Below are 19,625 nucleotides of genomic sequence, written 5' to 3'. Positions count from 1 at the left end.
ATTAAGGTTCATGGTATTGCCCCTAACATGGTGAAAATGACGCAGGAACCCTGAGAAATCACTTCTCCTGTGGTGCTTGATTTACTGGAGAAAGGAAGTGCTTACCAGGAGCTGAGTAGCAGATTCGTGGATTCGTGCAACACTTGAGGGGACCTCAATAGCAGCAGGAGGTGGTGCACACTTCCCCCAGAGGACAGCGTCTGCTACAGTTCGTGTTATGCAGTTAGGACTAATCCTGCGTCTCCACATTTGTTTGCCTTTCTCTTGACTGCAAATGGCACCATGTAGGTACGGTCAGTTTCTGTGTGCAAAATGATACGTTTTATCTTGTTAGAGTAGGTTTGTGTATGTTTTCGGATAGGAAATGCTATAATAGCCTAGTATCTGCGTTTATTTCATGCACCCGTGGCCTCCCTTTTACTTACTAGTTTTGATACTTCGTAGCTGCTCAGCTCATCTGCCAGTCTTTCCAAAAGTCACACATCTCCAGAAAAGTTTCCAATGTATTTATTGGAACAAAAATCCCCACATAGAAATGGGCCTGCACAGTCCTACATCAAGGATCAGATAGGCTTCTGTGGGTTCACCTTGTCAAGTCAGATTGCAAGGAACGTGGTCAGTTCTGTGGTAACATTCCCGTTGATTTGGAAAGGGTTAATTTATGAAGGAACTTGAAGTATGTCACCAGTTTGTCCTTGGATTTTCTAGAATGGCTGAAATCAACCACTCTCTCTTTGGAATGTCAGTTGTTAAGTGAACGTTTATCCCTTCGTTTGTCCTACAGAGACAAAAGCTCTGGGGCGCCTGGGTATCTCAGGGCGTTAAGCGTCTGACTCTTGGTTTCAGCTCAGGTCATGATGTCATGGTTCAGGGACTGAGCCCTGCACCGGGCTCTGCGCTCGACTGACTGGAGAGTGTGCGTCCACCTCCTTGGAGCCCACCTGTACCCCATGTCCTGGGCGGGCGCTCAGTATTGGCGGGAGAGAAGCCCCACGCGGGGTGGTGGGCCCTGGCATCACTCTCCTCAGAGACCCTTCATCCATAATATTTCCTGCTCGACTAAGGAAATAAGCCGTAAACTCGCCCTTTCGTCAAGAGTCCTACCATCATTTTTGAAAAGTCCATTGGGTATGGTTGAGTCTGATTGAGCCAGGTGTTCAGGCTAAGACAGCAGCTTTTGACTACCGTCAGCCTTTCCCCGCTGCCGCTCCACAAGCCTGCTTGCCAGACGAGGCCAGAGGCTGGGGATGGGCAGCAGGCTTCTCGGCCTGTTGCTCCCGAGTCAGCAGAGCTCCTGAGTCCTAGACCTGCCAGGCACCTGCAAACGTCTGTCCCCTTGAGTGTCGGTCCCTCCGAAAATCCCCGGGACTCCTGTGGGTGGTGAGGAGGGGACTGGTGTGTGTGATGCTACTTGAGGGTGGTGGGTGCTGGGACTCTGGAGGGCCACGGAGGCCTGGTGTGCTCTGGTAAAGACCCCCTGTGTCTCTCCACTTTTGTCCCCTCTCCGACCCCAGGAGTGTGCAGCTCTCGCTGCAGAGCTCCACACCTGCAGGGAGCAGCTCGTGCAGAGAGAGGAGGAGATCGCCAACCTGAAGGCAGAGAGAAACAACACCAGGGTCAGTAGGCGCACTGCCAGGGTCTTTCAACACAGGACACCATTCAGTCCCCTTGTCCACATGTCCCCATGGAGTTGGCTGGGACCTATTGTTCTCAAACCTTGTTTGATCCGTGAGGAGGAGTGAGGCTATTTTAACACATTCGAGGGGATGGCTCCCTACCTGGGCACTGAATTGAAGGGATTCAGACTTGGTTTTGCATTTGGTGAACTTGAGGCCCGGAATTGAAGTTGTTCTTGAAACACGCTTTTCCTTTTGCCTCTCCCGCTAGGTGCTCCTGGAACACTTGGAGTTCCTAATCTGCAGACACGAGAGATCTCTCAGGAGAACATTGGTGAGGCGACAGGCAAAGACTCAGGCCGGTGTGTCCAGTGAGGTGGAGGTGCTCAAGGTCCTCAAGTCCATATTGGACAACGACCAAACGGAGGATGAAACGGTGTGCCTAGCCACGGTGGTTCTCAATTTGTGCACATGCTGTGTGTTATACGCACGCTTTGTGTGTTTGTGTGACTGGAGTTTCCTTTTCATCTTCTTGAATTCTTGTGAGAAGACAGGTCTGTATGGTTAAAAAGCAGTAGTTGGTGGAAATGTTGTGTGTATCGATTGGCTAGTACAAATTGCATAATGTGATTTATTTCGGGGAAGATTTGTCTCCAATGTAAAATGGAAAGCTGTTAACAAGCAAGTTTGTGAACAGGAGCATCCGTGAAAAACCTTACCAGCATTCTGTCATGTTATTTGAGGCGAAGGGGATGTTAGGGTAACTGTATAGTAAGGACTAATGAAACACCTCTGTGTACAAACTCAATCCCTTTGTTTCCAGGTGAGAGAGCAGTTACGTGTGGCACTGGAGGGGTGTAGTTTCGTAGAAGAAGAATTAGGGGCCACACGCAGAGTTCAGCTCCAGACATCATCACAGGATTTGATTGGAGGGGGTTTCCTTTTTATGCATTGTTTTTAAAACAACATATGAAGACTAGCAGTGGGGGCCCTCACATGTTGCTTCCCTTTCTGAGTTTCCAAGGTGCAGAGCCAGATGAAAGAGCTCCTGGCTACCCTGTGCACTCTCATGGCCAAGCTGGAAGAGGACCTAGCCATATCAAGGAAAGACCTCATCCGTTCTGAAGCAATGAACAGCATATTACAAAGAGATGTCCGTGAAGTGAGTGTCGGTTGAAATGGCCACGCCGTCGTCTAGCCAAACGTGGGGTGTTTGGTTCGGCCTTGCCCAGTGTGTCCTTCGTCTCCCACGGGTTTTGAACGTTTGGAGTTGGGTAGAAGTAGCAGCAGAACGGGACGTGACTCCGGGGCCTGGGCGGGCTGCCTCCCCGTCTGCGCGGTGGAATCTGTCCTCCCTGGGCTCTCCCCAGCCGAGGCCTGGCGGGCAGGTGGCGGAGTGCCCTCGGGTGTGGAGTGTGGGCCACCTGAGCTTGGCCCATGCCATGCTCTCGGTCCGTTTTGGGAACACACTCGGCACGTGGGAACCAGCGTGGTGCTGCCAGGTCGCTGCCGGGGGCACGACCGTGCGAGGGCGGCTCTCCCGAGGGGCCGTCACGGCCGCCTCTGCCGCCCTGCCCTCCTCCCAGGGGTTCCGTGCTCCTGGTCGTGGCGGTCAGAGTGAGCGAGGGGCAGCCCGCTGCTCCCAGTGTAAGGTCATGGAGGAGTGCGGCCGCTTCTGCACGTGTGGTCGTCGTGGATGGGAATCTGATCCTTGTCACAGAAACTAGTAAGGGTGGGATGGTTGCTCTGTGCCTCCTCCTGTCCCTGTGAGCTGCCCTTTGTGGACAGTCCCCGCACACCCCACCCCAGCCCGTCAATGCCACCTCGGGAAGACCCTGTCAGACCCTGTCAGACCCACGTGTACGTGCACGAGCAGTCTGTTTAGTACCTTAGTGTGGGTGAGGCCGTGTCCGAATTTAAAACAAAAGTATTTGCAGAAATTATATAACCCATTCAGTGAAGTTGTTGTTTGGCAAAGGTGGGGGGAGACCCCGCAGCAGAGTTCAATATGCAGAGAGTTTAGAAAATCATTTCTTAGGACTCATCACTTTCACTCTTGAGACTGCTGACATAAATTGCTTAGTAAACACAGAGGGCTGGAAGAGGAATCTCTCGGGTGGTGGACAAGAAAGGCAGGGCAGGACGGTCTGGTTTCATTTGCAGTGTCAGATACCATGGGATACAATGTTGTTACAGGGTTAGGCTATAGAAGATGACTTCCAGTTATATGCAAGGTGGAGTTTGGCTTCCTTTTGTTAACACTGCTGCTTCAACTTTGTGGGAATTGGATGAGATTTCCCCCACCGTTTCCCCGGAGAGGGGATGGTGTCTCATGGTGCGTGCCTCCAGAGGCAAGTCGCTGTTCTGTGGAAAGCTCAACGGTGTCCGGAGGCAACCGAGGTTGTGACTTCCGGGAGATTTTATTATCCATTTGTCTTTGAACACATGGGAAAGAATAAGCCTGGGTACCTGGCCAGAATCCCGAGCAGCCTCCGCACTGTCGGCACAGAGCCTGACGCGGGGCGCCAACTCACAAAGCGTCACCGGCTGAGCCACCCAGGTGCCCCCAGGATGCTACTTTTCTGTTTGTTTGGGAAATGAGAATTTCGCCCAGTTTTTGTGTCTGGAGTGTGTTAATGTGTCGTACGCTGATTCTTTCCCTGTTTTCCCTCTGAAATACCTGCTGTAGGCCATGGCCCAGAAGGAAGACATGCAAGAGAGGATCACTACCCTTGAGAAGCGCTGCCTCAGGGCACAGCAGGAAGCCACCTCTCTGCAGGACCTCAAGGATAAACTTGAAAACGAGATCGCAAAGAAGGACTCTCTGCATCGACAGGTCGTTGGTTTCGTTGAACTTCATTCCACTTTTATTAATTACAAGTCAGGTTAAGGACCAAGTGTCAATGTCAAGGTTTTAGGATCTTAGAATCTTGTGTTGACCAGCGGGGTTACTTCAACGTCCAGGGTTTAATTCTTTCGAATTTTATGGAAGCATGTTATGGGGCTACCCTCCTTGGTTCCTTCCTTGTCTTGTCTTAAATGCACGTTATTCTGTTGCCCGTTAGCACTGTTTCCAACTGAGCAGGGAGTAGCCGGGAATGTGTAGGCACTGGCCATTTTGGTTAGTACTTGAGATCGGGGGGATGGCAGGTGCAGAAGCACAGTCTGGTGTGAGGATGTGAGACCCTGTGTTTTGGGAAGCCGCACGGCTCTTCCTTGGTTGTCTCAGGTCATCCGGCATTGAACAGGAACACCGCATCCAGCTTCTTGGAAACAGAGTGAGTTTGCCTGGTGTGTTTGTCAAATGTGTCAGTCGACCCAAAATGATAATCAAAGTGAAAGACTAGGAAGCCATGAAAATGACATTGAGGAATGCTGTTTGATGGCACGTAAGATGTTCCAAATCATGAGTGTAAAAGGCAGATCGTGAAATACTTTGTGTACAGCATGTGATTTATATTCTGAGGGTTTTAAAGCATGAGACGCAGTCTGTATATACACACAGAGCTATATGCACTCAGAAGATGGAAGGAGTCTGTGGGAACAAACGTTAACCTGGCAAAAACCTCACCTTATACATGATTTTTAAAATGACTTTATATGTTTTTAATGCTTATTTATTTTTGAGAAAGGGAGCCAGAGTGAGAGAGAGAGAGAGAGAGAGAGAGAGAGAGAGTGAGCATGAGCAGTGGAGGGCCAGAGAGGGAGACAGGGAGACACAGAATCCCAAGCAGGCTCCAGGCTCTGAGCTGTCAGCACAGAGCACGAGGCGGGGTTGACCCCATGAGCTATGAGATCATGACCTAAGCCGAATTGGCCGCTTAACCGACTGAGCCACCTCGGCTTCCCTAAAAGTCCTTTAACAAAAAATCTCGTGTCTAAGTTTTCCACGTTGAAGTTTTCCACGTTTTTGGTCAAGAGGGAGAGTGCTTTTGTTGAATAATGGTACACTTCCAAAAAGAACTCAACTGGCATCAGGCATGCTCTCAGAAGCTCTGTGCTGGCTGATGTGCCCACCTCAGAATGTCCTATGGAGCGAGCCCTCGGACCACAGTATAAATATGTTCACGAAGGGTTAGGACCGAACCCTTCCCTCCTTAACTTGTCAGGAAGAACGAGCAAGCTCCTCCAGAAGATGGGTTTTCTTTAATGTGTGGGAACTTTGTCTTTTGAAAGACTTCTTTGAAGATACTGAAGAAGAGCAAAGAGTTTGGCAAGACATGTTTTGCGTAGTGAAACGAGGACCAAGGCAGTGGGTGACTCCTTGCAGACAGGAAAGGTTTACTCTGAAGCACCTCCCAAACTGTTGGCTTCAGTCAGAACGAACAGTAGATCTCTGCATTTAGCTTTTGTTTCACTTTATTAAAAATGGAAACGGAGAGAAGACTTGCTACACTTTGATGCTTTGCCTTCATTTCCTAGACTGCGGATCAAAACCGCCAGTTGCAAGAGCGCCTGGAGGTGGCGGAGCGGAAGCTGCAGCAGACCCCGAGGAAGGCCAAGTCGCTGCCCGAGGTGGAAGCCGAGCCGGCCCAGAGGGTGGCCACCCTCTGCAAGGTGGGGCCTGCCTTTCCTTCTGGGTCCCATGGTGGGAATGTCATTTTCATGGCGGTCCGTTCTTGTATCTCATTTCTCACCGGTAACGTCGGCGTGCCAAATTCCGCGACCCAGCTGAGATCTGTTTTCGGTGCTACTTTGTCTGAGATCGGAATGCTTTTCAAATGGCAGGCATCATCCTCAGTTTTGTTCCCTCCGGTTTTGTCCGATGTGTGCTGTGTGCCGTTGGCTGCATCTAAGACTCACTGCTTTTCAGAGTTAAGTCAGCGACTCAAAGCTCAAGGTAGTAGCCTTGGGTAAGAGAAGGACAGGGGTGCCTGGCTGGCTGAGTCAGTGGAGCTTGGGACTCTTGATCTCAGGGTCATGAGTCTGAGACCCCGTTTGGTGTAGAGCTTACTGAAGGAAAAAAAGAAACCAAAAAAGCATAGAATTTTTCCGAGAAATGAGAAAATCCTATCCTCTTTTCAACACAATCGTTTTTATTTAAAAAATTCTTAAATGTTCATTTATTTTGAGACAGACAGAGAGAGCGAGCATGGGCACATACATGAGCAGGGGAGGGGCAGAAAGAAGGAGATAGAATGCCAAGTAGTCTCCATGCTATCAGCACAGAGCGTGACACAGGGCTCGAACGCCCAAACCTTGAGTTCATGACCTGAGCTGAAGCCAAGAGTCAGAACCCGACTGACTGAGCCACCCAGACACCCCTGTAAGAAATAAATCTTTAAGGAATTCACTCGGAGGTTCAACAAATAGAGTCGAGGAACGTGCCAGACACAGTCCCTGCCCTCCCAGCTCTCATAGCCCTCACCACCCACAGAGGAAGGCAGCAGTTGAAGAGGTAGTTTCCAGACATGATGTGGTCGGTGCTGGGATCGAGTGATGCACACAGGACGAGGGAGCACATGACTGGGCAGCCAGTCCGTCCTTCCGGAACCTGGGCTGAGGGAACCTGTAGCAGGGAGCCTGTCGGTGCTTCTGTGTCACCGGTTCCAGTGCAGTGAGGGTCCCAGTGGGAAGGGGGTGGTGTCATCACGGGATGCTGACCCTCAAGGCTGCCATCAAGTCGGGCAGGCGGCATTGGGCACCCATAAGCCCAGGCTCCAACAGAGCCTCTCCTCCTTTGTGATCTGCATGTCAAGTCTCCGTTTGTTTTCTCGCCTGTCCTCTCTCCTGTCCCTGGTCAGCCGTGTAGCCCGACTGTTTGTCTTTGGACACTCTGCTGCTGAGGAAGCTAAATTGTTGGAAGTGACTTCCCAGCTTAGGAAGCTAGCACGCCTGTTTGCTCTTTCTGCTTGCTGCTTCCTCCTGTCCGTGCTGAGTGGCCAGGGGTGTCTCCCGGGGGACGAGGCACTGTCCAAGGATCCGGGACCCGGGGTGGGGACGAGACCGTTGCCTACCCCCGGTCACCAGCATGGCAGCCCACTGCTTCCCACTGGCACGCATGAGGCCTGTAGGGACTGTGAGCAGGCGGAAGGCCGCTCACAGCATGTCGTGCGTAGGCACAGCGTGTGGTGTGGGGCCGCCAGCTCTTCTGACCCCGCTGTCGCCCACAGGCCGAGCAGAGGCGTGGCAACATCGAGGAAAGGCTGCGCCAGATGGAGGCCCAGCTGGAGGAAAAGAACCAAGAACTGCAGCGGGTACGTGTGTGAGCAGAGCAGCCATGCACCTGGAAGTGGTTGAGGATGAGGCACAGGCTGGGGGTCTGGGGGTAGGGAGTGGTCCCTTGTTTCCCACTTCTCCCCATGTGGACGCCAGGCCCCTTCTCGGTCCCATCAGGGGTACAGTGGACTCTTGTGCGAGTTGGATGCTACTGAACACTCCTAGCATGTGGACAATGTTCTCTGGACGTTGGGGCCCCGGAGGCAGTGCTGCCTAGGGGTGGAGGCACCCGCACAGCCCACTGTGCCCACCAGCTCATTAGCAGCTACTCACGGTTGACGCGGGACCTCGTGGGTGTCCCTTGGCCAAAGCGGAGGTACTGGCCTGGGGTAGGGCAGCCTAGAGGAGGGGTCTCCTTCCTTAGGACATGACACTGAGGTCCTGAAATCAGGTCACGGGCCTGACCTTGGTCCCCACATCCTGAATTTCTACTTGAGATGAAAGGCACAGGTCAGGGTAGATGTTCCTAAGAAGAAGAATAGCGTAATCGAGCCTTGACGAAAGGGAGGCCCGTGTCCCTTGAATCCCCTGAGATTTTTCCCTGCGGTAGCTGGTCAGACGTCAACGTGAAACACCCAGGAGACAGAGCAGGCAGCGGCCTCCCCATCTTGGGACGTCCATCCAAGGCCATCAGGTTTTGTTTTCACCAGAAAACTCGAAACACTCACCCTTAACTTACACCAGAAACTCGTGTGCTTGGCCCTCAGGGTCAGAGAATAAAACATGAGTTCTCGCGGAGTGAAGCTTCTGATGCCAGCGTGAGGGCTCGTGTTGGCCGACCCCAGCCTGCCATGCCACATGCACACAAGCGAGCACAACCAGACGCTAGCCTCTTGGGCCGAGAATTCGACCTCACCTACTTAGAGAAGCACTTCATTGCCTTTAGGACTGTATGGTAGTTTGGAGGGACAGGTGTTGAGATAAGGATTCTATTATAACTGAGACAATCCGACCCCAGCCTGCCATGCCACATGCACACAAGCGAGCACAACCAGACGCTAGCCTCTTGGGCCGAGAATTCGACCTCACCTACTTAGAGAAGCACTTCATTGCCTTTAGGACTGTATGGTAGTTTGGAGGGACAGGTGTTGAGATAAGGATTCTATTATAACTGAGACAATTCCAAGGACACTTTTAAGCTGTTTTGCTTGAAAAATACTTGGGTGCTGATCCCTTCTTGTGGGGTGACCAGGGTCTTTTCCAAGTGATGGCCGTTGCTGCGTGTTAGGTGAGGTGGTCGTGCTTTCTGTTGCCTGCTCCCAAGGAAAGAGGTGCCAGCAGGTGTGGCTTAGAGATGAGGAAGCCCGAGCATGGAGGGACTGTCCATTGCCTAGCCTGCGGGTGTGTCCTGTGGGCTCTTCCTCCTCCCTGGGCCCCCCGACTGCAGGGCACATGTGTAGTCCGTACCCCACGGCCCTCCGCCCGGCAGGAGCCCCTGAATCCTGCCGGCCTGTCCTCGGCGCTTCTGTTTTGGGTTAATTCAGGAGATGCGGCAGAAACAAGTTTTTAAACCAGACGATTGATGAGAGTTGTATATAACACAGACCCGTGAACTTTGCGGTTACGTTCGGAAATTACTTGAGGTAAGTTGTTATGAATTTCTAATACAAGTTCCATTACAAAACGTTCAGGAGATGTGGGAATTTCACGAAAAACAGGTGAAAGTCTTTCTCACCACTGAATCTTTCCCAAAGTGGATTTTTTTTATCTTTCGGTTTTGTCAATGGATTCATTTCTTTCCCCCTGAGGCCAGATCCGAGCTTCTGTTTCCGCCCCGGAATATTCCTCCTCCTGTGTGTAGATAAGCTGATCCCCTTAAGAATATGCTCTTTAGGGGCGCCTGGGTGGCGCAGTCGGTTAAGCGTCCGACTTCAGCCAGGTCACGATCTCGCGGTCCGTGAGTTCGAGCCCCGCGTCAGGCTCTGGGCTGATGGCTCGGAGCCTGGAGCCTGTTTCCGATTCTGTGTCTCCCTCTCTCTCTGCCCCTCCCCCGTTCATGCTCTGTCTCTCTCTGTCCCAAAAATAAATAAAAAACGTTAAAAAAAATTAAAAAAAGAATATGCTCTTTCCTGCATGTACATCTGCCTCCTGAGCCCATCTGAGAGCTAATAATGAGGACATTCGTGAGGGCCCATGTGTGTTTTGTTTCCCAGAAACAAAGGCACCTGCTAAGTGATGACCCCTGGGAAGCAGGTTCCTGCGTTTCTGTGTCCCGGGAGGTCGGTGCTGGCAGTGAGGCACAAGCACGCCCAAGAGTGCCGTGGGAAGGGGCAGCCGAGGATGGCGTGCGTGTGGGTCGCACCGCTGGTCATTCGCACGTCTGAGCCGATGTTCGCACTTTTGCTTCAAGCCTGCGTCTTCTCTTTCAGGTAAGGCAGAGAGAAAAAATGAATGAAGAGACTAATAAATGTCTGTCGGGCACTATTGACCAGCTCCTTTCCGAATCTGACGAGTGTCTTCAGCGTCATCTTAAGGAGAGAATGGCTGCTGTGGAAGATAAGGTAGGACATGAGAGACAGCGGCTGAGTGCCCCCGTCCTCACAGAGGAGACGCTCACGTTGTGATCCTGAGGAGCAGCGTGGAGCAGAGGCTAACAGCCACTGTAGAAAGTAGAAATGATTCTTTCACGCGGAAAACTGCAGGCTGTTACCCACTGTCTGTGTTAAGTTCCCAGTGTCCTGTCCCTGCCCGACGTATGTGTGCGGGAAGGTGCGTCTTACTGTCTAGAAGAGGAGTATGGTCTGGGGAGGGCCCGAGAGTAAGTATGTTAGGCTTTTACTAACTGAGAGGTAAGGAGTAAGCTAGCTTCATGCTAATCAAAGATGGGCCCAGAAACAGCCATAGGCAGTATATAACTAAGGGGAGGGGCCGTGTGTCGATAACCCTTTGTTGATAGGACCCGGCAGTGGCTGGATGTGGTCAGCAGGCCCTCGTTGGCCACCCCTGTGCTGGAACCTTCAGCCTGGTTCTTGTCTGGGGAGCTAATTTGTACCTCTTTTGTCCAGACGGACCGGTAGGAGTGCGCAGTTCTGTCAAGCATTTAAGCAGCTGAAAACAGAGTTTCTCCTGTTCCATCTCCTGCCTTCCCTCTTTTCATCTGGGTTGGAAAGAGTCTAAGCCTGGACTCTTACACCATCATAACGGATACACTTGAGGTGTAACGGGAGGGAAGCAGTATCATAGGATCTCTGTGAGAGAAGCTCTGGTGGTGACAGTTGGGTGCGGACCTGATACTACCGGTTCTGGTGACACCTGTGTCCCTGTAGATGAGCCCAGAATCTTCCCTAAGATGGGCACTTGGAGACACCAGTGAGCAATGCTAATTACACGACACACTTGTTTTGGGTAAAACCCATTATGAGGTGCGTTATTATACCCCACGTGAGGTTCTACCTTGATCACTGGGGCCAGCCTTTAGGTAGAATAGTTGTATGTGAGATTGGAATTCTATGTACGAAACTTAGGTCAGGTTTCCCAAGTGACTGAGGCATCACAGACCCTAAAAGCTAGTACGAACCAGTGTACCTGCTGCAAGTAAACTTAGGAACTTGTCATACTTACAGTCAGACAGTGATCCGTGAAGAAATTGTACATGGACAAAGCATGAGGAAAGGCTGTTACTGCAGTTTCACAGACAGCATTTCACTCTGTGGTCATGTGACCCTGTTCGTTGGTATGGCCATCCACTCCATGACTTTTCTGTGGTGCTGCGTTATTGTAAAGAGAAACGTAGGCGTGCTCTAGCATGTGGAACGTTTGAAAGAATCAACACTAAAGGACTGTACCTTTCTCAGAAGTCTCCGTTAGGAGAAGTGGGCAATCTGAAAAAACAGTTACAAGAAACGCAACGTGAGAAGGTATTTCCATCTCTCAATCATTCAGTGATCCCTTGAGACTGGAAAGGAGCAGGTGACCTCTGGGGCTGACACTTCCTCCAAGGCGAGCCACCACTGTGCTTTCGAGGGGCCCCACGCTGGCAAGTCTGAATGGCACGCATGTGGCGGAGTTGGAGCTGTGCAGCCTATGGGGTTCAGATTTCTGAGTCCCTTCGGGGGTCCGCTCGAAAGCTAAAATGTTCACGCAAACCTTTCGTTGAGTGCAGCGTTGCCCAGCAGGAAGGTAACAGGTGACACGGGTGTCATCCCAAGGATTCTCGCGGCTGCATTGGAAATGGTCAAACAGACGGGTGATGTTAGTTTTCATGTAGCCCGATGCAGGCAACATGTTATTGTATCATGTAAATAGTATAGACATGAAGGAGCTACTCTACAATGTTTTTCCACATTCAGTCCTTGCAACCCACGGGCCGTCTCACAGTTCCATCCCCTGTGGTCGGGACCAGCCCCACTTTGGGCACTCAGTTAGCCACGTGCGGCGGTGTCTGCTGCCTGGGACGGCACTGCCTAGGGCGTTGTTGTGTGACCGAAGGTCCTCTTCGGTTTTGCTCCTTGGTGCTGCGTGTGCAGACGTGAGTCTGGGCTGCGGAGGGTCCACGAAGGAGCACGTGCCTATTGCACAGAAGGGCTATTCCCCCACCGCCCAGAAAGTCTTGCTCCTCTCTACATAATTAGGAACAAGTGTTAGTGGCTCGGTGTTTCTCCTCTGTAACCTTGTTAGGCCTGTGACCTAACTGTTCAGTAGGGTTTAGGACGTTCACTTGGTGATCCGGGTGTTTACTGGAGGACTCTTGGAGACAATGGTCTTGGGGTTTGTAACTGCTGAATTTCCCCATCGTGTAATGAACCTACAGTGTTGTATCAGTTTCAAGTAGACAGCATACCGTTTCACCAATTGCACGCGTAACTCTGTGCTCACCACCATCACTGTGGTCACCGTGTGTCACCATACAGAGTCCTTAGGGTATCACGGACCGTATTCCCTGTACGGTGCTTTTCATCCCCGAGACGGCCTTATTTGATATCTGGATGCTTATGCCTCCTAATCAGCATCACCTCTTTTGCCCACCGCCCCTACTCTCCTCTCCTCTGGCCACTACCAGTTTGTGCTCCGTGTTGAACGGACTCTTGAGGCAAAGAATCGTTAACCTTGCTTGCAGTGAGTGTCGTTGTCATTTGCTGCTTTGCAGGATCGGCTTCTACAGAGCATGGAAGCACTGAGGGCTGAATTAAAGCGGGCAAGACTGAGAGGCTCTTCGCTTCACCACGGGTATGACATTTCCCGGGTCACAGATGTGTTTGAGATGCGGCTGGGGACGGCTTCCCTCTGTCACCAGTATGACCTGAACCAGCTCATGGTTCCAATGTAGAACCGTGGGTGTGCTATGGTATGACCCGAACCGGATCAGAGTTACACACAATAACCCTGAGCGTGTTGTAGTCTGATGCGATCCATTTTCCAGGTACCACCTAACTGATGATGGGGCGGGGCTGGGGGGGACACTGCCCTTCACCGTGCCTAACATGAACCACCTCACAAACACATATGTTAGCACCTGCTGTGTATCTTCCAGAGGAATCCTTTGGCCGAATGGGCAGAGTGACTGGATGTAGCTCAGGGAGCCGGTAGCTTCGTAGTTGGCAAGAGGGAGAAGTACAACCTCATTGCAGAGGTTAGGTTTGGAATCTCAGGAGACCGGGAGGCATGACAGAGCTCACAGCCATGGGAGGAGGCGTGGAAGTTAGGGAAAGTTCTGTTCGTGTTTGGGTGGGTTTATTTGCGGCCTCCCTCCACCGAGTGTGGCAGTGATGGGGTGGGGCTAGGAGGGGTCCAGCGTGCCAGATTCGGACCCAGCGTCCCCGGAAGCTGTGGTCCCTTCGGTAACACCAGTGGGGTCACCATGGGAGTGGACACGTGGCCATGGTTGTGAAGGTCACCTTCACATTGGTGGGGTTAGCGCAGTGCTCCCAGTTTCTTAGCTTTTTGAAAAGAGTGGAGAATGACATGTAATCGCTTTAAGTCTGTTGGGACATTGGTGAGTCGCCTGTGAGGGAGCGGGTCAGCCGGCTTGTGAGCTGCGTCCTGCAGACAGTAATTGTCAGCAGGTATTAAAAGGTTTGCTTGCTTCTTTGTAAGAAATAGGTACCAGGTGAGAGTCATTCTGGTGTGACAGTGCCTCGAGTAGCTGACTGGGCCCCCTTAGGTGCAGGCTCCTGCTCCAAAAGCAGGCCCACTCAGGCCGCACTGGGATTTGTGCAACGGAAGTCAGCTTCTCTTCTTTTCCAGAGAGCAAGGAGCCACTGGACTCCCGTGCAGGGTTCAAGTGTGGAGGGTGAACCCGTGGCTGAGGCCGGGCACGTGGGCTGGCGGGTGCTCCTTCACAGCTGCTGACCGCTTCGTGCCCAGAGCCTTTGCTGAGGGGAGCAGCTGACAGCCCAATTAAGTGACTCCACCCTAGGGGCTCGGGGCTCCATGGAACTTTTCTGGAGACTTCTGTGGCCAAGGGGGACATTTGTCTGTTAGTCTAACTGCACAGAGGCCAGAGACGCTTTTGCCTCCTGTGTACGGGAGCTGCGAGGTGTGGTTCCCAAGGATCCTGCCGCGGATGCCCCTGGGGCGCCCGAAAGTGGCTGGTGGAGGAAAACCTGGGGTCACCTGGCATCACAGCGAGGGCCTTGGCACACGTGGGCCGATGGCAGGTGAAGGCCAGAGGGACGTATAGGAGTGCTTCCCGGTCAGTTGGGCAGGAGGTGGTGCAGACACGCTGGATGACAGCTTGACTGGGGGCAGGCGCTGCTCCACCTCGGGGACGTCTGGGCCGCGGGGATGCGTTGCACCTGCTGGGCCCGGGAGACCCTGTCTCCACAGGACCCGGCTAGCGGGCTTGCACTGGAGCCAGGGGCAAGGATGCCTTCCTTGGAGACCTTTTTCTGTGACCTCATTTTCCTAATTGACGGGTTTTGGCCTGGCTGACAAAGTCCCCTTTTCTTTAGATAACAACCTTGGTGTGTGTGTGCGTGTTTGTTGATTGTTTCCCTCCGTATTTCAGGCGGACGCACGTCAGCAGCATCCCAGCTTCCAGGTTCCGTCTGGCGGACAGCCCCACGGATGCCAGCAGCAGCAGCAGCAGCAGCGCGGTGTTGCAGCGCCGCCGGAAAGGCCGTGTGGCCCGTCTGCGACATGAGCCTTCCAAGGCAAGGATCTCCATCCTCTGGGGGCTCTCGTGGGACCCACCTGCCAGCTCCAATGTCACGTGCCTTTTCCTGTCTGTGAGGCTCTTCTGGAACTAAAGGACTGATAGGCTGCTTTCTCCTTGCCGCTTCCCCCATTCTTCTTTTGCTGCCTTAGAATTTACTTTTGAGAGCTTTTGTTCTTTCTTTGTATCAAGTAGCAATGTGGATTAAGATAGGACCTAGTGTTAAGTACAGCACAATGCAAATTAGTAAGGGTTTGAAACGCTAATGAAGGTTAAATGAACACGTGTATTCATCCTTAAACAACAAAGAATTCACCTTTGGAGTCTAAGTACTTTTGTCCTTTGTCTCTTCGGCTGCGTATATTTTTATATATTTGTGTAAGTTGTGAGCACCTGTAGTCATGGAACAAGTTTGGTGCAGACATCGTCCCAGAGCTAGGGTGCAGCATGACTGAAAAACCCAGATGAGGGGCGCCGGGTGGCTCAGTCGGTCAAGCGTCCGACTGCTGATTTCTGCTCATGTCACGATCTCTGGGTTTGTGAGATCGAGCCCCGGAGCCCCGCAGTCCCGCATGGGGCTCTGTGCTGACCGCGCCTAGAGCCTGCTTGGGATTCTCTCTCTCTCCCTCTCTCTGCTCGTCCCCCACTTGAAATAAAACAAAGAAAGCAATAAATAGATAAAAAGTCAGAGGATAGGCCTGCACCCCTATGTGTGCACAGTGTAGTGAGAAGAGACCAGCAGCGAAAGGGAAGTAAAAAGCGATATGTGTGTTAGTAATCTACTTCTGTTTGACAGATGATTGACAAGTCCCTAGGTGGGCACCTGTGGATAGCCCCAGAGTCCAAGGGTGGCTCTCTGGGCACTGCCCAGTGTGGCAGTGGAGAGAGAGATACAGAACTGGCAGAGACCAAACGGTCACGAAGGTGGAAGGAGCTCAGTGAGCCAGGTGTTCAGGGAAAGGGAGAGCGGTGGCCTGGTCGTGCTGGGTGGGGCCAGGCAAGGTGGAGGCCGAGGAGCACGGTGGTCTGGTCCAGGAGCCCTTGCGCTAAAGCCCACTCACCAGAGTTCCAGAGTCTGTGTAGACACAGTAGGGGCAGCTTTCTGGAGGACTTGAACTCTGGTTGGGAGCAGAGACGCAGTGCTAGCTGGAAGGAGACACAGGGTAAAAGTTCTGTGGTTTGTGTTTTGTCAGTTTGCTGTTTTGCCCTGGAGCGTCTGTGGTCAGTCGTGGCTGGCTCGTGTTGTTTCTCCTGCATCTTCATTTGTCAGTAGATAGTGGGGTTTTGCCCCAATAGTGATAAATTGTCGTTAGCGTATCACTGTATAGTACAGGTGGATACGGGTTTGATCTAGATAATAATTTGTAAACGAAGTGTTTCTTCAAAAGACATAAGGCACTGAGCATAGCTGAACGGAAGCTCGATACAGACAGCACGCTTTGCGGAGCCGACGCTCGTGTTCAGGACTCCAAATCTCATGGGCTTACTGAGCACAAGTACTGCCTTCTACACTGAAACTCAGGACTCCTACAAGTGAAGCTGTCACCTGCCCCTAAGCCCGTTTTTATCACGTACCTGCCCAGGGCACCCTCCTGTAACCAGCACAGTGATTTGTGACAGGTTGTCACTCATATTCTAGGTCAGGATTTCACATTCACGTCCAGCAGGGCATTAACAGAGTGGGTTTGTTTGGAGTTATACAAGGTGTTGCGGGAACTTCGGCATCCCCTAGGGTGATACTGTAAAGGTGTAACTTGGTTTTCAACAAGGAGAACAGTTACAGGAAAGTTTAGAATAGGCACCTGTTAGATGTCTTTGTTCGGCAGGATGCCATGTTTTAATGAGTTGTGTATGTTGTAATGGAGTTTTACGTCCCTGAGTGATAATTGGTAGCGTCTCTGGTAAACACACGTTTACATGTGTGGTGGCACAAAGTTCTGCTTCCAGTCGTGGTTGTTTCTAAATCTTCTCTCAATTATATCCATCCTGTTGTTCTCTTTAAAATATGTTTGCTCGTTTTGTCTTGGAAATTTTAACTTCCTAGTGTGCAGTAAATCTGATTTCTCTTCCTTTCTTTGCATGCCTCTGTCAGCCTAGTGATGTAAGGAAGCATCGGAGGAAGCGAAAGGGTTTCGTAGTGTAACCTAGCCGTGTTTGTCTGTGGTGTGGGGGAGAGTGCCCGTCTCTTCACAGTGAGCACCACAGCTGGGTAAGGACGAGCGGCTGGCGTGTGCGGGGAAGTACAGGAGCCACTGGGGACTCGAGCGTGGCGGCCGGTTTCCACGGTACCTGCGACGGCCACCAGAGCTCGCCGTTGTCTCTCGTTTGTGTCTTGCTCGCTGCGCTGCGTACTTAGTTCCATGAGACATAGAAGTTTCTAGGAAGAGAAATTACTGAAGCAGAGCCATAGACTTTCGATTTCGGGATAACCACTTTTGACAGCCGTAGCCAGTAGCATTCAATGAGCTCTTCGGGTTCGCCACCTGGTGTGTGCAGTGGTTTAGGATCCTGTTACCTGGCCCTCACAGACATCCCCGCGAGCCACAGCTTGTGTGGTTAGCCCATTTCCAGATGTGCAACCAGAGCCCGAGAGCCGGGGTCCTGTGCATGAGGACACTTTGCAGGGCAAACACTGGCCAAGAAACCACTCTGCCAAATACCCCACCTTTGCTCGGGCGCCCTTCTCCCATTTACAGTGCCCCTCACTGGGACAGGACACCTCCTGTGTCCAGGGGACAATGATGTGGGTGTGCCCATTCTCAGGGGAAGCGCCGTGCCTCGGGTCGGAACCCTCGACCAGAGAGTCCGCCTCATAACTGGGATGCCTTGCTTCCTGGATCGTACCCCCATCCCAGACCTTCCCAGCCATGTGCTGACAGGGCCGTGCCTCTGATACAGAGCTGGGCGGCAGCTGGGGGAGCCCCTCCACTGCAGAGATGGTGTGTCCGTTCAGTTGAATTCTCGCGTTCAAGTGCCAGTTCGGTCACTGGTTGTTTTGTGACCGGGGTGTATTAATCACCGTCTTTTTCTCCTGCCTTGCCCTCCTGGTAAGTGAGGACAGCGAAAGAATCATGGCCCTTGGGGTGTCCACACACTGCCCATCGGTGCACGGTCCTCAGAGATCAGGAGCTCACATCGGCGACGGGGCACAGGGCACGCCCTGCATTCTGCTGGCTCGTGCTGCCTTTTCCTCTGTGGCAAGCCTTTCTCAAGGAACAGAGAGTCGTGTGATGAACACCCAGGCAGGACGGCCTGCTCCCCCAGCTCACTGATGGCTACTTGGAGGGCTCTTTGGAGGTTTTGGGGGATGAAGTCTAGGTGTATGTGCAGTGGGTGTCAGGTCCATGCGGACAGGGCCAGCACGGACATTGCACTTCCCAGCCTTGCGGGAGTCTCCCGTTTTGGCTGAGACTGAATTGGCCCATAGGCACAAGTCTGGCAGGACCCAGTGCTGGGCGGGGGCCTGTGTGTGGACTGCGCTGCGACACAGGGGAGGGTGTGCTCCCGGAACCCTCCGTCTCTGCTCACCTCATAGCCTGGTCGCTAGTGTGGCTGCCTGTCCTGTTCCGTTTTGGCGTTTGTTTTCTCCATATCCTTGCTTCCACCTGGGTATGAAATCTACTTGCGTGAAGCAAGTAGCAAGCAAACCTTGTTTGGATTTCTGTGGATAATTTGTAGCCTGTTAAGGTAGCCTTTTGTTGTCTGATGATTGTCATGGAAATCAGGAGAGGAGGCAGGTGTCTGTAATTGTTGGTTATGCTTGTGTCTTCCCTGAGCTCAGCTCCACTTGGTGCTGACCGCCATGGGTGTCCCGAGCCCCATGCAGCTTCGGAGGTCCTGGTACAAACCCAGTTGGCTGTGCCTGTCTCGCCCGTCCTACACGTGTGTCTCATGAGATCCGGCCCTGCCTCACCACCAGGACCTGTCAAGGGTCATAACGCTGGCGGGTCCGTGGCCCCACGGTCCTTTCCAGGGCCCACAGCCACATAGCCGCAGACCCACAACCTGTGACAGAAGGAAAAATGGAGTCAGAAGGGGTTCATTTGTCGTGACGGCAGCCAAGGGACACTGTGTCTCCACCGTGTCGAGCAGACTGTCTGTAAGCTGCCGATGAGTCCGTCAGTTTGTAACCTCAACCGAAATGTCCCCGAGAAGCAGAAGTCAGACCCGAGTGTGGGGTCAGGGGGTTGGGTGCCTTGTCATTTTACACACGTCCCTGTAGATTCCAGCCTTGCATCGCTACCAGAAGTGACAGTGGATTAGGCCACAAGCTCGCTCCATTTCCCCCAAACAAAGAGCTTTGCACAATCGTGCATGGGAGGGCTCCGTGCTCACCAGGGTTTGCCCTGAATGGCGTCAGGAACCAAGCACCTTCCTTCTCAGCTGGCCGTGGTGTATGGTGACATGGTCTGGGTCTCCGCTTCTACCTTCTGTGGCCGGGCTCCTGGTGGTGCGAGGTCCTGGGGAGGGTACACCCCTCGGTGCAGATGGGCTGGGGGTCTCAGTGGGCCCACTGCCCGGACGCGAATCCACCCTTTCGCCTGGTGTTATGTCGATCCTAGGAAGTCGTTTTGGACGCTGCACAAAGCACAGCTCATAGCTTTTCAAATGAGTTGCTGGCTGTCATTTCAGGGCTGTGCTCCTCTGTCTGGGTGCACGGTGAACTCATGTCACTCTCCTCTCCACCCCACAGTTGC

The 19,625-nt window shown here is 52.6% G+C and overlaps 1 protein-coding gene across 1 annotated transcript in view; it reads left to right on the top strand.

Annotated features, from left to right (window-relative positions):
• The window catches only part of LOC131492397 (liprin-alpha-1-like), a 56,558-nt gene extending 41,536 nt beyond the window's left edge, over positions 1-15,022 (top strand). The window contains 10 exon segments of the mRNA XM_058696025.1: positions 1,417-1,616; positions 1,888-2,052; positions 2,440-2,778; positions 4,306-4,452; positions 6,039-6,173; positions 7,730-7,813; positions 10,205-10,336; positions 11,630-11,692; positions 12,922-13,001; positions 14,782-15,022. Coding sequence (XP_058552008.1) covers positions 1,417-1,616; positions 1,888-2,052; positions 2,440-2,778; positions 4,306-4,452; positions 6,039-6,173; positions 7,730-7,813; positions 10,205-10,336; positions 11,630-11,692; positions 12,922-13,001; positions 14,782-15,022 — 1,586 coding nt within the window.
• Positions 15,023-19,625: the final 4,603 nt, after the last annotated feature.

Source organism: Neofelis nebulosa, chromosome 13 (assembly GCF_028018385.1).
Source record: "Neofelis nebulosa isolate mNeoNeb1 chromosome 13, mNeoNeb1.pri, whole genome shotgun sequence".
Classification (NCBI taxonomy): domain Eukaryota; kingdom Metazoa; phylum Chordata; class Mammalia; order Carnivora; family Felidae; genus Neofelis; species Neofelis nebulosa.
The sequence above is the reverse complement of the archived record's forward strand: the minus strand, read 5'-3'. Positions and strand labels throughout refer to the sequence as shown.